The 20,706-nt window shown below is 46.0% G+C and overlaps 1 protein-coding gene across 1 annotated transcript in view; it reads left to right on the top strand.

The window, feature by feature from the left end:
- Window positions 1-781: 781 nt before the first annotated feature.
- Window positions 782-20,706, top strand: part of Uaca (uveal autoantigen with coiled-coil domains and ankyrin repeats) — a 90,675-nt gene continuing 70,750 nt past the window's right edge. Inside the window, 1 exon segment of the mRNA XM_028867303.2 lies at window positions 782-983. Coding sequence (XP_028723136.1) covers window positions 900-983 — 84 coding nt within the window. The 5' untranslated portion in view covers window positions 782-899.

Below are 20,706 nucleotides of genomic sequence, written 5' to 3'. Positions count from 1 at the left end.
TTGATGGCACCTCTTTCTGTCTTTCCCTCCACAGCAGTACATGAACACCTAACGCGGGCCTCGAATTATACTATTAAGTCTAAGTGTGCATCACCTGTGTGCAGTGCCCACAGCGGCTAGAAGAGGGTATCAGCTCCCTTGGGACTGACTGGGGCTAGAGAAGTTTGTTAGGTCCTGAGAATCGGACCCAGCTACTCCACAAGAACAGCCAGCGCTCTTAACGGCTAAGCCGGTTCTCCAGCCACACTGCATCCACTGCGCCCAAGTCTGTTAAGTGTTCATTTGCCTAACCAGCTCCTTTTTCTTACAAGCTTGTTTGTCCCAGAGTTTCCCATGGGTGTGGCTGTGAGATGTGTGGTCCTGGGGTTCGTGCCCTCATTGAAGATCCTGAATGGGAAGTTTTGTTTGAAAGCTCGTCAGTGTGTAGGTGAGCTGGGACCTGATGGGAGAAGAAAAATTTTACCCTATACAGGGCTCGCGAATGGGAAGAGGAGGGAGTCTGGGGAGATAAGAACCGGTCTAGGCTGGATCTCTCTAACCTCAGACCACCCAAGTGTGCAGGCACCACAGGCCAGGAGCCGGCGCTGCGCCTCCGCTCACTCCACGCGCTGCAGAGCTGAAGTTCCCTAACTTTTCCTCCAGAGGGGAGAGGAAGGGTGTTCTGAAGTTTAAAAGGGAAGTCCCGCCCCCTTCCCGGTTTCCAATTGGCCGGGGCTGACCCCACCCTAGCCAGGCAGCGGGTCCGATTGGCTGCCGGAGGGACCCTGTTGAGCGAAGCCCCCGGGGGCCCCAGGTGGCAGGTGGGGCGGGCCCGGCGCGCTCTAGGGCGTCCGCTGCTCCGGCCCTCGCTCTCGCAGCCTGCAGTCCCGTGGGGACCGGGACCCTTGAGAGCCGTGGCCATGAAGAGCCTCAAGTCCCGGCTGTGGAGGCAGGACGCTCCCGGCCCCACGTCGCCCTCCTCGCCCACCGCGGTGGCCAGCACGGTGAGCAGCGCTTGCGGCGGGGACCCCGGGGACCCTTCCTGCTGCGCCCTTCACCGAGGATCTGGGCTTCTCGGAGGAGCCCCCGGTCCCTCCTCACTTTGGCCTTTGCGGGGTACCCCATTCCTATCTCTTTCCGCGGGGGGGACCCCCTCTCTGCTCCCCCGTGGTGCCGCTCTGTTCTTCGCGTGTTCCCATCGTGCTCGGTGCTCGCGATGTCGGGGTCCAGGTAACCCCGGTCTTCCACCTGGTGCCGTCCCGCGCGGACTCCGGACCCGCCTGGCTCCGCGGCTTCCAGCCGTGCCAGAGTTGGGAGAGACGTTGTGTGTCCTCCGCTGAGGCTGTCACAGGGAAGTCTGGTTCTCAGCCAGGCTGGGCGAGAATAGGGATCTCAAATGCAGACAAAGCCTCGCTTGTGTTTAACCCTGGAGATGGCGAAGTCGGGAAGGTGACTGTCCTGTTGGCAGAGTAAGTCCCACCTGTGGGGCAGGTGGGTGCGGGACATGGGTGCCGAGCCTCAAGTGTGCGGGCGGAGAGAAGTGGAGCTTGTCCGGCTTCTCTGTGAGTTGGCAGAGAGAACAGAAATCTTGGGAAACATCCTGACTGCAGATGTTGGAACTTGGATAATTTGGCAGGTTAGAATGGCCGTATCATCAAAATTCTGTTGTTACTAAGGACGTTCTATTTAAAAAGTCTTACGGAGTCGAACCACAGAGGAGATGGAATGTGCAAACTGCCGGTTTACCTGGTGGTCGTAATTAAAACGGACCTTTTTAATTTTATACAGATTTCACCGAGGAATTGTATGCTTTTTATGATAATACAAATTAATTGGTTTTGGATTAATTCAGATCAGTGTCTTTCTGAAGGATTACCTTTAGTAGTAGTTTATTTGGTCTTAAAGGAAACGGGAGAAACCAGACTTTAAAAAAAAAAAAAGGAAAATGATTCAGTCTGGGTGTGGTGATGCCTGTCTGTAATCCCAGCACTTGGGAGGCAGAAGCAGGAGGATCACGAGTTAAAGGCCAGCCTGGGCTATAGAGGGGGTTGGAGTCCAGCCTGGATTCTATGAGAACCTGACTCAAAAACAAACAAACAAACAAGGTGGGTGGGCGAGGTGGAGAGAAAGAAATAATAAATTCAGACGCTCGCATGGTCTTTGATGTTTGATCACACCTGAATATGTTTTCTAATTTCACAGGGGAATTTTTTTTTCTTGACTTAAAAAAATATTTGGCAGAAAAACGTAGTGTATTGGAGGTAGCCATGGTTACAGGTCAGCTCCTTCCCTGCACCAGCAGAAGATCTGCCTTTCCCCGGCCTTGCAGCTGTATCTCCCAGGCTGGTTCCCACCAAAGATTTATGTTCCCACTTGGAGGTTTATGTCCCTTCTCACTCCGGCTTTTGAGAACCTAGAGGTTGTAACTGCTGCTGGTGTTCTCAATATTTATGATGGCTAAAAACACTCGGAACATCGTAGCTGCTGCTGGTGTTCTCAGTATGCACGATGGCTAAAAACACTCGGAGCCTGAGTCTCTCGTGAGTTTGTCTTGAGCATGCACTAAACTGAGCATCCTGCCATTTCTTAACATCATAAGAGTTAAATGCATGGTGCAAAAACTGTTCTCTCTGAAGCAACACACGTTTCTCAGTTTGTGAAGGCACAGAATATATTTTGTAGGAGCTTTAAAATGAAAGTATCTGGATGTGTGCCTAGTAGAAGCCAGCCAAGCATCGGTAGGATAATGTGGGTGAACAGGAAGGATAGACCCTGTAGCTTTTCAATCTGTACAACCCAGAATCTGGTTTGGTCGTGTGTGTGTGTGTGTGTGTGTGTGTGTGTGTGTGTGTGTGTGTGTGTGTGTGTGGTGGTGATGGTGGTTGTTTCTGACTGGGTCCCTCTCTTCATCTCCCCTTTTGCCCATAAACCTTTTTGAATAGATCCATCAGCACATGATTTAACGTCTACCAGGAAGAAAAATATTTTCCACAGATTGTCAGTCTCTTGTCTTTGTCCTTCAGCCCCACCTTCCTCAGAAACCACCGGAGGTTCTTATTTGCCTTCATGCCCCTCCAGCGGAAAAACATCCCAGCAGATATGAACACACACACACACACACACACACACACACACACACACACACACACACTTTATAGAAATAGCAGTGTGATGTCTGGTAGGTAAGGTATAGTGTCTCAGGGTACTTTCAATTTTTTCTGATTGCATGTTATTTGTGTGTGTGTTTGCTCATGTATGGGCACATGTGTGCCACAGTGTGTATGTAGAGGTCAAAGGCCAACTATCAGGAGTCAGTTCTCCTGCCATGTGGGTCCTGGGGATTGAACTCAGGTCAAGCTTGGTGGCAAGCCCCTTTACCCACTGAGGGGCTTACGGACCCTCAGAATACTTTAGATCTGTATTTCTCTGGTGAGTGAACTTGATCCTCTTTTTCATGTCCTTCTGAGCTCCCTGCATCATTGCTAGGAGTTTGTCCATCTACCTTTCTGTGTGGTGTTGATTTTTGTATGTACTTCATGTTCAGGGAACCCATAACCTTAGCTGTTTATTATGATTCTTGATGGCTGTAGCATACCCTATGCAGAAAGTGGTTGTTTGTATACAATTTAACCTTTGATTTTATGACTTTATATTATATGTTGGTCTTCTCAAGTGGCAATATTGGACAACAGAACCCTCCCAAAATTCTTTTAGTGTTCATTTTTACTTCTTAGTTTTGTTACATTTATTTCTTTAGGCAGGGTCTCACTATGTAGCCCTGGCTGCCCTGGAACTCACTATGTTGACCAGGCTATCCTCAAAGACCCACCCGCCTCCGTCTTCCCGAGTGCTAGGATTAGAGTCATGGGCTACCCCGCCTGGCTCAGTTTCATTTTTAAACATTTATTCCCTGTAATGTAAGAGGATGTACAGCTTGGTTTCCTTTTTCTCTCTCCCTTTCCAAGTTTCAAATCTCCTAATGTGAGTGTTAAAATGTTCATTTAATTTTCGTGGAAATCATCATAATTTACTCTGCACAACTTTGATATGTTTATACCATAGCTGTCTTTGCTTATATCTCAGCTTAACCAGCTGAGCCACAGACTGAGAGATGTAGATGTGTGAGTATTTTATAATGGTGTGTGCAGTACACAGCCTGGTCCCCTGCCAAGCTATGGTTATATGTAGAAGTAAGTTTAAATATTCTCAACAGCAGCAGTGTTAATTAAATCAATGCCAAGGGGTTTAGAGTTCGGTGAATGAGGATGTGTTTATATGTATATAAGTAAGTGTACTTCACAGTGGTAAATATTGGTAGTATGTATTTTTTTTTTTGTTTGCTTGCTTTTTGTTTTTCAAGACAGTGTGTCTCTGCATATCCCTGGCTGGCATGGAACTCACTCTGTAGACCAGGCTGGCCTCAAACTCAGAGATCCTCCTGCCTCTGCCTCCCTAGTGCTGGCATTAAAGGCATGAACTACCACACCTGATTGGTAGTATATATTTGAAGGTTGATCTACTGTTCAAATTTGGAGATAGTTGCATCTATTAACTACAAACTTGGAAATCTTTGTGTTATGTTTGTTTGTTTTGAGATGAGGTCTCATTTGATATCCCAGGCTGGCTAGGAACTTGCTATATAGTCCAGGCTTGCCTCAAATTCATGGAGGTCCCCTGACTCAGCCTCCTAAAAGTTGAATTAACAGGTGTGAGCTGCTACACCTGACACACATTTATTCTTAATTGCTAAATTGGAGTTTCAGATTCCCGATGGTATCATTAAATGACTAGAAGTACTACATCAGAGCCCTGTCAGTTATAAGTTATATGATGTACAGTAATAGTAGGCTTGCTCGTGTTCATGGAGTTCAGGTTAGGACATTTGAGCAAGAAAATTAAGGGACGGTATTTCAAGATGGAGTAGAGGTACCACAGACAAATGTTATAAGCAGTGTTTGGCAGGGCTCTCCCCTTTAAATTGCACCTATCCTTGTTGTTGTGATTTATTAAGCTTCTTTTTTAAAAAAATTGCTTGTGTGTGTGTGTGTGTGTGTGTGTGTGTGTGTGTGTGTGTGTGTATGTTGCCTGCAGAGGCCAGAAGAGGACGTCAGATCCCCTGGAGCTAGAGTTACGAACATCTGATGTAGGTGGGGGAATCTGAACTCGGATCCCCTGCAAAAGCATCAGGTGCTCTTGCTGGGCTGTAGCCTGGTTTCTAAGTTCTTGATGGTGATCGTCATTCTGCTGCTCTTTCTCCAGGCTACTTGTTACACAGAACAGTGGATTTTATAAGTTAACGAAACCGCTTCTGAAGCATCTTGCTAAGTCTCTGCAACTGACACAAACATTGATGTTTCTAAAGGATTAAAGTTACAAATAGAGCAACTTGGGGGAAGAAAACCATAAAACCCCAAACCCACTTTTTGTTCCCACCAGGGATATTAGATCCTACGTATTGGAAAGCATAAAGGTTTAAACATGAGTTTGTTTTAGTTGTGGTTCTGGGAATGAAGGCTTCAAGTTTCAGACCCCAGGGTTCGAGTGTGTTTGATACAATGCTAATGTTATTACTGCAGTGACTTGGGGATCATGTGAATAATTAAGTGTGAAAATTGTTATTCTTCTTCTAACTTGGGGTAAGTTACTAAGCACGGTTTACTCATTGTCATCGAGGAGCCCAACCTTTAATTAAATATGTTTACCTAATTAGTGTTTTGTTTAGATAGCTTCTTATTGTTACTCCCTTGTGGCCCCGGGAGGGAGGTTACACATGAAGAGACTTCTTTCTTGAGGTTATGGAGATGGCTCAGTTAGGAAAATGCTTGCTTTACAGGCAGACATGAGGACCCAGAGTCCCAGAACCCAGGTGGGAAATGCTGGTGTGGTGCCATGTGCAGGGAGGCAGAGGTGGGGAGATCCCTGGGCAGAACTTAGAAACTCTAGGCCAGTGGGAGAATCTGTCTCAGAACAAGGGGGGCTGTAGCTCCTGAGGAATGACATTCCAGGTTGCCCTCTGACTTTCACACGTGTTCTAGGTGCACGCATGTGCATACACGCACCAACAGAAGTTATCTTTTTACACTTCAGCCTTAATGCTGCATCAGGTTCACTTGGAAATGGATGCACATCTGAACTGCAAACTCTTAGTGTCTTTTCCCTACAGTGTTCAAGCTTTTAGAAAAAGTTTATTTTTAAGATTTATTTTTAATTGTGTGTGTGTGTGTGTGTGTGTGTGTGTGTGTGTGTGTGTGTCAGACATATGAGTGCAGATGCTCTCAGAAGCCAGAAGAGGGCGTCAGACCTAATGGAGGGCATGTAACCTAATGGAGTTACAGGGAGTTGTGAGTCACCTTACATGAATGTTGGGAACTGAAGTTACATCCTCTGGAAGACTAGCAAGTGCTCTTAACTACGCTTTCCAGCCTCTCTCTCTCTTCCTCCCTCCTTCCCTCCCTCCCTCCCTCCCTCCCTCTCTCTCTCTCTCTCTCTTTCTCTTTCTCTGTGTTTGTATGTCTATATAAGTATTCTTTGAAAATTCCATACATGTATACAATGTATCTGAGTCACATCCACTCCCACTCATCCCGTCAACTCTGCCCACATCTTCCCAACATCTCCCTTCCTCCTCAATATGTCTCCCTCCCCACTTCATGTCTTTTTCCCCACGTAGTCCACAGACTTGCGTGATAGTTTAGGATTTTCATTACCTTATTATTCATTACTAAAAAAAAATACCCCACATTAGATTAGAAACTGGAATAGTCACCTTATTTTATTTTTTAAATTTATGCATGCATGTGTGTTCACATATGTGAGGGTGCATGTATGAGTATGTGTGCTTATGTATGTGGAGGACAGAGGACAACATGCATGATTGTCATCTTCATGAGCACACCTTTGAGACAGGGATTCGTATTGGCTGACACTAGCCAGCAAATCCCAGCAATCCTCCTGCCTCCACTTTCCCAGGGCTGGGATTACAAGCACATGCTATTGTGCCTTTCTGTAGAGATTGGGGAGCTCAAATTTAGCTCCCTAGGCTTGCAACACAAGTACCCAACCATGCAGCCATCTCTCCAGCCTCACAGACATCTTATCTAGTTTTGAAAATATGGAAAACATAGTTTCAACTATGGGTTAATAATTATACTCTCGTTGGAGAACTAGACAATTCCAAGGCAGGGGCAGATGGAAGAATGCTATCAAAGATTGGACTTTGAAACCGCAGTGAAGAGGCCCTCCTCCCCAGCAGGGATGGGACCTTTTAAGCATCAGTGAAGATAATGTCAATGGACTGCACTCTAATAATGATTGAAAATAGAAACCACTGGTCACCTTTGGAAGATGCAAGGGCTCGTTCTTTTAAGTTCGGGAAAATCAAGACTTCTCTCCCTGTTGAAAAACAGACTCACTGGGAAGCTCTTCCAGTAGAAGAAGAAGAAGGGCTGAACTAGTCCATCACATGTCCTGTTCTAGCTAATGAATGAGGAAAGGATGATGAGTTCATATCCTAGGGTTTTACAGTCTTGAATGAGTTAATGGATTTAGAGTCTGGACTGAGTGACCGTTAGCGGCTACCAATGTCTCAATAAAGAAAGACAGACATACTTTATTCTGTCTTTATTCAACTTGATTCTAATGTGGTCGTTGCCACATTAGAAGAGCCACACTCAAACACAGAAGCCCTTCACATTCATAACCAGTGCTTCGAGAAATACAGAAGAGGAACATGGGAAGTAGCCACCAAAATTCTGGTTGTGGGAAACTCTAAGGTGAACCAGTTTCTTTCTAAGGGGGGAAAGATGGAGAGGGGACCTAAGAGAGCTAAGGGTTGAGAAGCCTTTAAACAGTTGCAGTGGTGGACTCCTGAGTCCCTGGATAAATAGCTGTAAAGTATACAAGCTTCTGAGACAATTGTGGAAACGGAACCCACAGTTATAAACTCGACATGAGCTTATTCAACAGATTCAGTGTGACGGTGGTGGTGATGGGACGATGTTTATGAAGAATCTCTCAGTGGACTGTTTAGAAGAGCACGGGCAGATGAAATGATAGGAAGTCTGGGATTTGCTTCAGAATATCCTGGGGTGGTGAGAGGCGATATAGTTGAAATAGGATTGGCCATGAGTTCCTAACTGTAGCTTGGCGCTCACAATGTATTTGCTTTAATGGTCTTATTGAATTTAGCCAGTGTACTAAATGTTAGGTCTCAAAGAAACCTAGGACAAGACTCACTCAGTACCTGTGGCTCCTCCCAGCTCTCCTCACCCTACCCTAAACCTCTCCCTCTCAGGGCCTGGGCTTCCCTTCCTCCCAGCTTCTCTTTCCCATGTATCTGGCCCTTTGGCTATGCACTCTTGGCCTCTCAGTGGGTTTGCCCCCATCTCTCTAGGCTCCATCTCCACCCACCCCCTTTGTCCACCCCCATGACCTAGTTCAGTCTGGACCCTTCCAGATGCCTTTGGCTAAATTCTTCCTCATATCTACAAAAACCATCTCAACCATGCCTTGGAGTGGTCATGTCCTCATTTTTCCGTCACTAAAGTTTCTATAATAAAGATCTAGTCCCAGTCTCCAAAAGTTTGAAGGGATCGAGACATAAAACCCTAACAAGAAATAGTGTGAGAACCCTGATAGAGAGGTCTGTTTAAACCAGGGGCTGAGGAGACAGCTCACCAGTAAGGTGCCCTGCAATCGTGAAGCCTTGAGCTTGATCTCCAAACCCAGCTGTCATGGTACATGCTTGTCATGGCAGTGCTAGGGAGGTGGAGCCAACGGGAACTCTGGGGCTAGCTGACCTGCCAGCACAGCCTGCTTGGTGAGTCCGAGACCTCTGAGAGCCTCTGTTTCAAGCCGCTAGGTGGAAGGTCAGCTGAGGTTGTCATCTGCTTTACACACACACACACACACACACACACACACACACAACACACATACACACACACACACATATACACACACACCCCTGCACACACACTCTCACACACAGTGTGTGCACAAGAGGTCTGTATAGATTGTTGTAGGAGCACAGGTGTGTAGCTTGAGTTTTTCTGCCTTGCCCACAGTCAGGACAAATCTCCGTCACCCGCCAGTCCCACAGCCGCTCAGACCCAACCAAGCAAACACAGAGACTTATATTGCCTACAAACTGTATGGCTGTGGCAGGCTTCTTGCCAACTATTCTTATATCTTAAAGTAACGCATTTCTACAAATCTATACCTCGCCCCGTGGCTGGTGGCTTATCGGCGTCTTCACATGCTGCTGGTCATGGCGGCGGCTGCAGGCAGTCCTTCTGCCTTCCTGTCCTTTTATTTCTCCTCTCTGTTAGTCCCGCCTATCCTTCCTGCCTAGCCACAGCCGATCAGGTTTTATTTATTAACCAATCAGAACAACTTGACATACAGACCATCCCCCAGCACAGCCAAGTGCAGACCATCTCAAACACCTGCACTCAGGCCCATGGTCCTAATCATCCTCTATACGGACCTGCTGGGTAACGCCACAAAGAACCCAAGAAGGGCTCCCACAGGACATACAGATCATCCCACAGCACAGGTGTGTAGGGTGGGGTCAGAGGAGAGATTGGAAGTTTAACAATTAGAATGGCCTTCAAGGCAGAACAACAGCACGTTCCGTGCGTGTGCGTGTGCGTGTGTGTGTATGTGTGTGTGTGTGTGTGTATGTGTATGTGTATGCATGTGTAATTAAGCAGCCCACTGAGCGGGCAGCAGGTTTGGAAACAAACTGGTCTTATAGTGTAGATGAAACAGACTGTCAGCACTTCGAATCTGGGAGGCAGTGAGGCGGCAGGAGGCTGCAGCTTGGGATTAGAGGAGTAGTTTTTCTTCCTTAAAAAACAAAACAAAACAAAACAAAAAACCTTGAAATTTGAATTACTTGACAATTTTAAACCGTTGTTTGGAGAAATGTCAGGACCATGAAACTGTTGTCCTCAGAATTATTGCAGTAGAGACTTAACAACTTCATCTCTCTCTCCCTTCCTCGACAGACCTACGGGTGAGCAGAATTGAGTCTTACCAGCCATGCTGACCTGACAGTGGGTCCTGGGAAAAGAGCACTAGGAAGACTAGATTAACACACTACAGCACCTGTGTGACTGTCTCTGCCTCTCCCCATGACTGGGAACCTTCACTTCTCCCTATCAGGGGTAGGCAAGTGTTTGCCCTGCTTCCTAGGGATGCTAGAGTTCCCACAGGCAGAGACAGGCTCAAGCGGTTCCTCAGGACAGATGGCTGAAAAGGTTCTCTGAAACTATGAGCAGGGGGGGTGGGATGGTTGACTGCTTGCCTTACCCCCCTCCCAATGGTAACACAGTGGAAATTCTTTGTAGCAGTACCATAGTTAAACAATGTATGTATGTATCTCTTTTAGAGCTAAGAATACAGTAAAACAGTTAACCAACCAACAAAATGAACCCAAATAAAAACCCAGTGAAACCCAAAACCAACCACCACAAATAAATCAAATGGTTTGTAATCACAAAGCGTTTTGTTGATACTTACAAATTCTGACATCGTGGACATCTTCAGTGATATCTCCAGTACAGTGCACGGAAGAGGAGCTGATGTGTTAGAGTGACCAAAGACCCTGGTGGAGAGGGCTGTGACTAGAAGTGATTGTGTAATCCAGTCTGGCATGGCACAGACCCTTCAGAGAAAGCAAGCCTTGGACTGTACCTGTTAGGGTAGAAGACTGTCTTAAACCTTTCAGGGCTGGGGATGCGGCCTCTGGCAGAGCATCGCTGCGCCTGTGCGAGGTCCTAGGTTCTCTCTCTAGCACTGGGAACCTTCTGCCTGGAAAGCAGACTTTCCTCCCCACAAAATCATGAGTGTTTATTGTAGGAAACAAAGTCCAGTTGAGGATAAATAGCCGAATAGGAGTCCATTCACAGCACCATTAATGGTGGTTCCATTATTGATTTGAAAGATGCCAAACCACCTTTTGGTTACCAAGTTAGCATAGAATCTCCTGGATCCTACAGTAGTGACTTCTGAATCTGACGTTATTCAAATAAACTTTGTACTTGGAAGCTGTCCATGGGGTTGGCAGGTTGGCTAAGGAAACAAGAGTTCTTGCTCCTAAGCTTGACAACCTGAACCTGAGTGCCACCCCCCACACCCACACAGTAGGAGAGAACTGGGTCTCCAGATTGTCCTCTGACCTTCACACATGAGCTGTAGTGTGCACATGTGAACACATGTGCACACACACAAAGCAAACAGATATATTTTTTAAAAGCTGTTAATAACTTGAAAGGATCTGAGCAGATATTAAGAGCACTGTGATCCATGCTCATGAACTGTTTGCACAGATTTTGCTTATGAGTAAGGGACTTAGCAACAATACCCATACCTGATACTTGTTGAGTATGTTGCCTAGCCTGTATTTTAAGTGATGTGTGTTCACTCAGTGCTCACAGCAATCCTGAGAAATGGTCCTGTTGCCTTTATTTCAGATGATGTTAAATAATTTACTTGCTCATGGTTTATAGCTCATAGCTAATAGCAAGCTTGTAACCTGGCTCAAAAACTCAGGCCCTTACTTACCATTGTGAATGGACATAATTTAAAATTTAGTGCTGGGTGTGGTGATGCACACCTTTAATCCCAGCACTCGGAAGGCAGAGGCAGATGGATCTCTGCAAGTTTCAGGCCAGCCTGGTCTACAGAGTGAGTTCTAGGACAGCCAGGGCTACATAGAGAGACTCTATCTCAAAAAAGCAAGAACAAAACTTGAAGGCTGAGGCGCTGCGCCTTGAACTGTGTGGAAATGGGGAGAGGAGGAGCTGTTTAAGAGCCAGGACCCTTCTGCTGACAAAGAAGTGAAGGGTCTCTGCCAGCTCGGTAGGGGAAATATTGTTTTAGTTGGTTTTCATTGACGGGACACACGAGCATGGTCTTTTGTTTGTGGCTCGTTGATGTCTAATGCTCCTTTGTTTGAACTCTTCGACTTCTTACTCTGAGGTCTCTTTTGCCTCCTTGGTAAGAGGGTTCTACCTTTGTTTTTGCTGCTTGGCCAGTCTCGCCTCGAGAGGGGCTCCAGTCATGGCTCTCACTGCAGCTGGGCCTGTCTCCTTCCCCCCTGTGTCTTAGCATTTTTGTCTTAGGGATTTAATTTTGTGACAGTTGTTACATTAAGACTTGGCTGTTTTGTCTTCACAGAGAGTGTAACTCGTGGTATACCATCTGTAGTGTGTAACTCGTGGTATTCCTGTCTGTAGTGTGTAACTCGTGGTATACCAGTCTGTAGTGTGTAACTCTGGTCATTGTAGTGTGTACTCTGTATCTGTAGTGTGTAACTCATGGGTAATTGTATGTTTTATATACCAGTCTGTAGTGTGTAACTTGTGGCATACCAGTCTTGTTTTTTTTTTTTTGTTAACTTGTATCAGTCTGTAGTGTGTAACTTGTAGGATACCAGTCTGTTGTAGCTACAGTTTTCCTGCCTTGCCCACAGTCAGGACAAATCTCTGTCACCCGCCAGTCCCACAGCCTCTCAGACCCAACCAAGTAAACACAGAGACTTATATTGGTTACAAACTGTATGGCCGTGGCAGGCTTCTTGCTAACTGTTCTTATAGCTTAAATTAATCAATTTCTATAAATCAGTATCTTGCCACGTGGCTCGTGGCTTACCGGCATCTTCACATTCTGCTTGTCCTCGCGGTGGCTGGCAGTGACTCCTTCTGTCTTCCTGTTCTCTCAGTTCTCCTCTCTGTTAGTCCTGCCTATACTTCCTGCCTAGCCACTGGCCAATAAGTATTTTATTTATTAACCAATCAGAGTAACACATTTGCCATACAGAACATCCCACAGCAGTCTGTAGTGTGTAACTCATGGTGTACCAGTCTGTAGTGTGTCCCATTATAGCTGCCATCTCCAATTCCACACTGTTGTTTCACTCTGCTCCATCTGCCCTTGTGTTTTGTGTCTGTGTGTGTTTGTGTGTTCATCTGGCGTACTGTCCCATCAACCTCAGTTCCAACAATAGATATCTAGGAAAGTCTAAGTCATGAGGACCTAATCAAAAACCAAAATTACCTGGCTTGTTGTCTGGTTTTTATATTATGTTTGTTGTGTGTTGTCAATTTTTTTTTTTTTGGGATGACATATTTTGATTGTATTGATCAATTGTTAAGATTGACATTTCTTTCCAGTCAGGCTTACCTTTTCATATAAATGTAGTGGATAATCATCATATCTATGTGACTGGGTTAGAATCACCTGGAGATTGGTGAGACATGCCTCTGGTGTCTTGTGAAGGCATTTCAGAGAGGACTCAGGGAGGAAGACCCAGGTGAGTGGAGATGGCACATCCTGTGGCTGGGGTCTGGACAGAATAAAGGGGGGGAACCAGTAGAATCCTCTTCTCTGTGTGCGTGGCTTAGTTTCTGTTAATTGACGTGAGCTAAAGTGATCTGAGCTGAGGGAGCCTCTACTGAGAAACACCTCCCTCAGAGTGGCCTGTGAGCAAGTATGTGGGGCATTTTCTTGATTAATAATTGATGCAGGAGCACCTAGCCTACTGTGAGCAGCACCACCCCTGGGCAGGTGGTCCTGGGCTGTATAAGAAAGCAAGAGCAAGCCATGGGGACAGGCCAGTAGTTCGCAGTCCTCTGTGGTCCCTGCTACTTCAGCTCCCGTCTCTAGGCCTGAGTTACTGCCCTGACTGCCTCCAGTGATGCGCTGCAAGCTGGAAGTATAAGGCAAATGAACCCTTTTCTTCCCGAAGCTGCTTACAGTCATGGAGTTTAGAAAGCCAACTAAGAGGCTGGGCTTCCTGGTGGAGGCCTCCTCCTCCTTCCCCCCCCCTCCTTCTCCACACATGCCAGGCAGATGCTCTAGCCACTGAGCTACAGTTGGCCCCAACAAGAACGCTTTCTAAACTAGTAAGAGTATATAATTCTTCCTTCTTTATTTGGTTGTTTCTTGGTTTTCTCATTTGTAGGGGGGCTACTTAGCAGAGGGTGGGGTGTTTTGAAAGTGACTCTTCAGTGGCGGAGCCTCTGAGGATGGTTCTAGTAAAGCAGACACACTGCTGAGTTGAAGAGGCACCTTAAAGAAACACTTGCTGCTGCTTTATGGAGGGTTTTGACTGAGTCTTACCGAGCTAACCCGATCTAAACTATGCAGTGGAAGCTGGCTCTGAACTCCCTTCTGTCCCCTCCCAAGTGCTGGAATTACAGGCAGGGATCACCACTCCCAGCAAGAGATCTCATAACTGTGATAGCTTTTATGATCCATTTCTCTCTTTTTGACAGATTTTTGTTTGTTTGTTTTTGTTTTTTTGGGACAGGGTTTCTCAGTGTAGTTTTGGTACCTGTCGTGGATCTTGCTCTGTAGCCCAGGCTGGCTTCAAACTCACAGAGATCCTCCTGGCTCTGCCTCCTGCATGCTGGGATTAAAGGTGTGTGTCACCACCGCCCAGCCCTTTGACAGATTTTTTTTTTAAAAAGATTTTAATTTTTATTAATTCTAACTATGTGTGTCCATGGGTATGTGCATGTGAGCTTAGGTGACTGAGGAGAACAGAAACATTGCATGCCTTGGAGCTAGAGTTATTGTGAGCCACCATTGTGGGTGCTGGGTACTGAACTTGGTCCTTTGCAAGAGCAGGAAGTGCCTTTAACCACTTTTTAAAAACTAACCAACCAGCCAACTAACCAACCAACTAACTAACCAACCAGGCAACCAACCAGCCAACCAACCAGCCAACCAACCAACCAACCAGCCAGCCAGCCAGCCAGCCAGCCAGCTAGACAACCAACCAGCCAACCAACCCACTGTAGAATATAAACAGCAATCATGGTAATGGACAAGTAGGTAAGGAGGGAAACAGGCACTTTTCAGTCTTAGCAAAGGCCTATTGTGGGCCAAAGAATGTTTGTCCCCAGCTTCTGAAAGCCCTGGATGGTAGGAAGTGGTAACATACACACGGATGCTCCAGGAGCAGGTGCTGAAGCCTGGGTGACTTGAGCTGAGTCTTTCTACTCCTGGTAGTTGGTTTCATGACCTTTGACAAACTACTTAAATATATTTGTTTCTGAATTTGGAAGATGGAAGTGAATAACTGTGTTTTGCCAAGTAGTTGGGATGATGAAGTGAGATAAGGTAAAATTAGTGCTTGACCGTATGTGTGGCTTCTGTCCTGTGGCTGCCTCCCTAAGTCATCAACTGCAACAACTTGACTCTGTTGCCTTCCCATTTATACATACACTAAAGTCTTTCAGTCTTTTCATTCCTAAGGAATACAAACATGTATAAGCTCTTATTTAGGCTAGATTTCTAAAATCCACCCACATCACCTCTGGTAGCTGCCCTGAGTTAAAAGACATTATTTATCAAGGACAGAAAAGTAATATTTCTTGAACATTCAGTCTCCTAGGTTAAGCACTGGGAGATGAGAGGTTCTCCACTTTGTGGAGGAGCTTTATCAATATAAAGTAGCAGGTGTGTGATATAGTGCAAGCTACTGACCCAGGAGGAGTGTGTGATACCGTGCAAGCTACTGACCCAGGAGGAGTGTGTGATACGGTACAAGCTATTGACCCAGGAGGGAGTGTGTGTGTGATACAGTGTAAGCTACTGACCCAGGAGGAGTGTGTGATACGGTGCAAGCTACTGACCAGGAGGGTGTGTGAGTGCCTGGAGGTGGGTGTCAGTGCAGCTACTGACCATGCGGGAGTGCGGAGTCTGTTGTCTGTTTTGTAGTGAACCCTTCACTGATTCTCAGTGCACTTACAATGCTATCAAATGCCACCTTTATCTACGTAGTTATGTCCCTCTCCCCAGAAGGAAACCACACACCCATTAAGCAGTCTCTTCCCACTTTCTCTTCCCCTGTGCCCCAGCAACCACCAATCTGCTGAGTGAGCTGCTTAATCTGAAACTTAAAGGAGGTGGGTGGAAGCCATCCAGGAAAGGGCGAAAGCCATTCCAAGCGAGCAAGCGAGGCAGAGGCATAGGGTGGAGAAGTAGAGTGCTGTGAGGAAGCTGGTGCTTAGCTCAGCATTGCTGGAGCCTAGAATAATTGCCAGGAGGTTGGGTGGGAAGTGGGCACGAAGAGGAAGTCACAGCGTTTTAAAAATGCCATCCTTAAGAGTGTCACACTTGGGGCTGGAGAGATGGATCAGTTCCCATCACTCATGTGACAGCTCACGAACATCTATAACTAAACCCAGGAGATCTGACAGCCTCTTCTGGATCCATGGGCTCTGGCATACATGTGGTGCACAGGCACATATGCAGGCAAGAATACCCATGCACATAAATATATATCTATATATTGTATATCTATCTATCATCAGTCCATCTATATCTATCCGCTCATCTATTTATACAAACATGTATATGCATACACACATTTATAGCTATTTAAAAATAGAGAGTTGGGCTTGTACTGTGAATGCAGAGGTGGATGTTCAACTGTGGTTTCTGTGGATGCTCTGGTGGGAACAGATTTGAGAAAGTCAAGCTTGCAGCAATTCCTAGCTGCTGCAGCGGTGCAGGCTGGAGCTGGCAAGGGCCCAGAGCATGCAGTGCTGGGCAGACTGGAGAGACGGGCACCCAAGACCCGCACAAGTGACCTGCCAAAGTTGTCCAGTCAACAGACACCTTGTCAGAATCCCACCCACTCCTAGCCTGAGAGAGCCCCGCCAGTACCCCCTGTTTGAAGCTAGTCTGTGACTACCTGGTAATTATGCTCTTAGTGGGGGTAGAGACCTCTGCTTGAGTATCTCTAGGCATTAGCAGCCCGGGTGGTTGTTTAAATATTCTTATCTGTAGTCAGTTGGGATGAATGGTTCAGTGTGCTGTGGAAGATTGGAAAATACCCCTGGCAACTGAACTCACTAGTCTGACATTCACTGTAAGCATAGAATTTTAGCAGATACGGGATTGATTTCTCTCATTTTTATGATAGAAAACTGAAACACAATTCAAGAGACTATCACAGTGAACTAGGGTGCATCTGCCCGTTAGATTCAGAAGCTGATGGCTGACCATATTTTCTCTTAAAATTTTTTTTTGCATTTGTGTGTGTGTGTGTGTGTGTGTGTGTGTGTGTGTGTGTGAACTTGAAGGAGGTAGTTCTCTCCTTCCACATGTGTTCAAGGGGTTTAAACTCAGGTCATCAGACTTGGCACCGAATGCTGAGCCATCTCAAAGCCCTGGCTATATTTTCTCTACATTTGAATATGTATACAAGTGATAATAGAGTTTATATACTGATGATTTTCACTGAACCATTTGAAGGTAAGTTGTAGGTTATGTTTCAGTTAAATACGACAGCACATGCCACTCAAGAGTAGGCAGCTTTAGTCAGGGAAATGGCTCATCAGAGCACTGGCTGTGCTTCCAGTGACCTGGGTTCAATTCCCAGCACTCAATGGCTGTTCAGAATGCCTGAAACTTCAGTCTCCGAGAATCTGATGCCCTCTTCTGTCCTTTGTGAGCATTGCACACATGCCGTGTGCAGACATACATGCAGACCAAACACCATATACATAAAACAAAAATCTTTAAAAAAAAAAAAAAAAAAAAAAAGAACAGGCCATCTTAAATATCTCCAGTGTAATGCGCTGTGTGAAACTACAACTCAAAGATAAGGAAATACAAGGGTGATATAAATATGAATGCAAAGACATAGTGAATTTTTCTCAGTCTAGCCATGTTTTTGTTTTTTGTTTTTGCTTTTTGGACCAGGTTTCTCTGTGTAACAGCTCTGGCTGTCCTGGAACTTGCTTTGTAGACCAGGCTGGCCTCGAACTTGCAGAGACCTGCCTGCCTCTGCCTCCTGAGTGCCACCGCCACCGCCGCCCAGCACCAGTCTGGCCATGTTAAGGCATGATGTGGATGATTTCTGTCATTCCTGTGAAACACTCATGCTAATGAGTAATATGTTTTTATGTTGATTCCCTTCAGCAATATAAATACCAGGATGCCCATTTAGACAGGGGACTATGTATCACCATCAGAGTGTCTGTAGGGAACAGTCATGTTTACTACTCAGACTAGTGAGAGGAGGGCTTGGGATCAAGCATGTGGCCTCAGGCTATATGTGAGCTTAGAGCTGGTTCCTGTTGGGCCTTATCGGTCGTCGCCCCCCCCTAACCTCATGCTCCAGACCCCATTCCTGCTCACACTAAATGATCTGAAGCTTCAGAGGGACTCTCCAGGAGGCTGTTGCCTGAGAGCCACACAAACGCCACACTCAGAGGCTCCGTCCCTTCACTCCACATACGTAAATGCTTTCCACTGTGTGTTGTGTGTGTCTCTGTGTGGTGCACGGATATATTCTCACATATGTGCGCTGTGCACCAACATTGATGTTGCGTGTCTTCACGTGATCTTAGCCATCTGTATTTGGTTCAGTGTTTGGAACTCACTGATGCAGGAGCCTGGTCAGCAAACTGCCTGCCCTCCTCCAGCCCTGGGTTTAGACATGCACATGGCCTACCTGGCTTCTTTTGTTTTCAAGATTTATTTACCGTTGTTCATGTGCATGTGTTGCCTATGGAATGTAAATAAAAAAAAAACTTCAGTGTATATATCTCTACATGTCTAAAGCTTTTTTTTAGTCTTTTTCTTTAAAATTAATCAGTCAGGCTCACATTTAAGGATATAATGTTATTTTTAAATAGCTACATAAACTATTGAAGTAGAATAGCTCACATGATTCTGGAAATTGGATTATTGTGTCTCATATTTTGACCATTAAAGTGCATTTTCTGGCTTATAATTTTAGCCAACAGTAGCTCATTTTCTATTGGTTTAAGTAGGATTTTTATAAAAATAAAATTTTCTTTGATATAAATTATTCTATTATTCTACTCTTTTAAAGATTTGCTTTATGTGTATGAATGTGTAACCCGTGAGTGCCTGGGAGGTGGGTGGTGGTGAGCTGCCATGTGGGTGCTGGGAATCGAACCAGGTTCTCTGCAAGACCAAAAGTAAGTGCTCCTAACTGCTGAGCCATCTCCCAAGTCCTTTCTCTGCTTTGCTTTGTTTGTTTGTTTAAATAAAACAAAAATTGTAGAAATGGCCAAAGCATCGTCTTTCCTGTCAGCCTCAGCCCTGTTGAGCAGCAACAGTCTGTAGCGGAAAAGACCACAGACACCCAGATGACAGGAGATTTTTGCTTCGGGTCTCAGCGCTGTGCCTAAAACGCGCGGATCTGGGACAAAGCGCTTGGTGAGTGTCACACGTTTATCTTGTACCTGACCAGAAATTTTAAGGTCTACAAAATAAAACCTTTTGGAAGCTGTGCAACAATATGTCGAGAGATTTAAGCAATGGTGGCTAGTCTGTCAACTGTTGCTTTTCGTCAGGTATGTCCGAGGCCGTGATTGGCTCAGTTCTAGAAGTAGAAAACGGTGCTCACACTCCAAGGTGAAGCGTGAACCCACAAGGAAAAGGTCTCAAAAAATTTAATTCAGCTCATTTCTCATGTTGGTTCCATAAGCTGAGAATAGTATAATTTTTGTTTTCTGCAGAGTAGGTTTGAGTGGTTATTTGAACAAAAGCACACTTGATGTGGAACAATCTTCATAAAGGTGACAGAGGGCACATTTTTCCCTCCGCTCACTTTTAGCACAGAATGGAGCACTGTGTTTGATGGAGGGCTTTATACTGAGGACCGTCTGAGTGTCACATTCCATGGTGTCATGCATAGTTGTCAATGTGCTCTTTCACTGGTTGAAACTACTGGGCACAATCCAGGCTCATTTTATTGAGAATGAGTCGCTGGAACGACTTGTGGACTTGCCAGTGTTCAAGCTAGCGTTACTTTGAGGATAGTAATTCCAGCAAAGGTCGCTCAGTGGGGAGGGCTTGTGCTAAGCATGAGGACCTGGGTTGGGTCCCCAGCACCCAGATGGAAAAAGCTGAGCAGTGTGCTTGTAACCGAGGTAGAGATGGCGGGGCCCCTGAGGCTCACTGGCCAGCCAGCTTAGGTAAATCAGTGAGCCTCAGGTTCAGCGAGGGACTCCATCTGAAGAAATAGAGGTAGAGGGCCGTGCAGGAGAGACCCCCAATGTCGCTGTAGTCTCCACCCACATGTGCACGTATGCATAGGCACCCACATGTGCACATGCCCACACTAACCACATACCCAGCATCCATACCACACACCAACACACGTAAAACGTTCAGCAAAATTCAGTTCCATTAGTTCTTGTAGCTTTCTGTTTCTTTTAAAATCTGGGCTCCTTATTGTCTACCCCAGTGTTCTCCTGTTCCTGGGGACTGTTGTTACTCAGCCCCCTTGCAGACTGTCTCTGTCTGGATCTAGAGCCAGCTCAGCCTGGTATTGGGAGAGTTGTTTGTTTGTTTTTCTTCTTTTGCTCACTGGCAGCTAGCTCTGTCCCTCATCGAAACTCCTGACGACTGTAATGGTATTCATGGTCTACTGTATACTGTCTTCATGCAGCATGTATTTACCACCCACTGTATGCCAGGTGTTTGTGGTGCTTTGAATAGGAATGTCCCCTGTAGGCTCATATTTAAATCTTTGATTATTAGGGAGTGGGGCTATGTGACAGGGATTAGTAGGCGTGGCCTTGTTGGAGAAAGTGTGCCACTGAGGGTGGACTTTGGGGTTTCAGATGCTCAGGCCAGGCCCAGTGTCTGTCTGTCTTCCTGCTGCCTACCGATCCAGATCCAGAGCTCTTGGCTCCTTTTCCAGCACCGTATGTAATCCCAGTGCTG

The sequence above is a fragment of the Peromyscus leucopus genome, chromosome 7, assembly GCF_004664715.2.
Source record: "Peromyscus leucopus breed LL Stock chromosome 7, UCI_PerLeu_2.1, whole genome shotgun sequence".
NCBI lineage: Eukaryota > Metazoa > Chordata > Mammalia > Rodentia > Cricetidae > Peromyscus > Peromyscus leucopus.
This window is presented reverse-complemented; position numbering and strand designations above follow the sequence as displayed.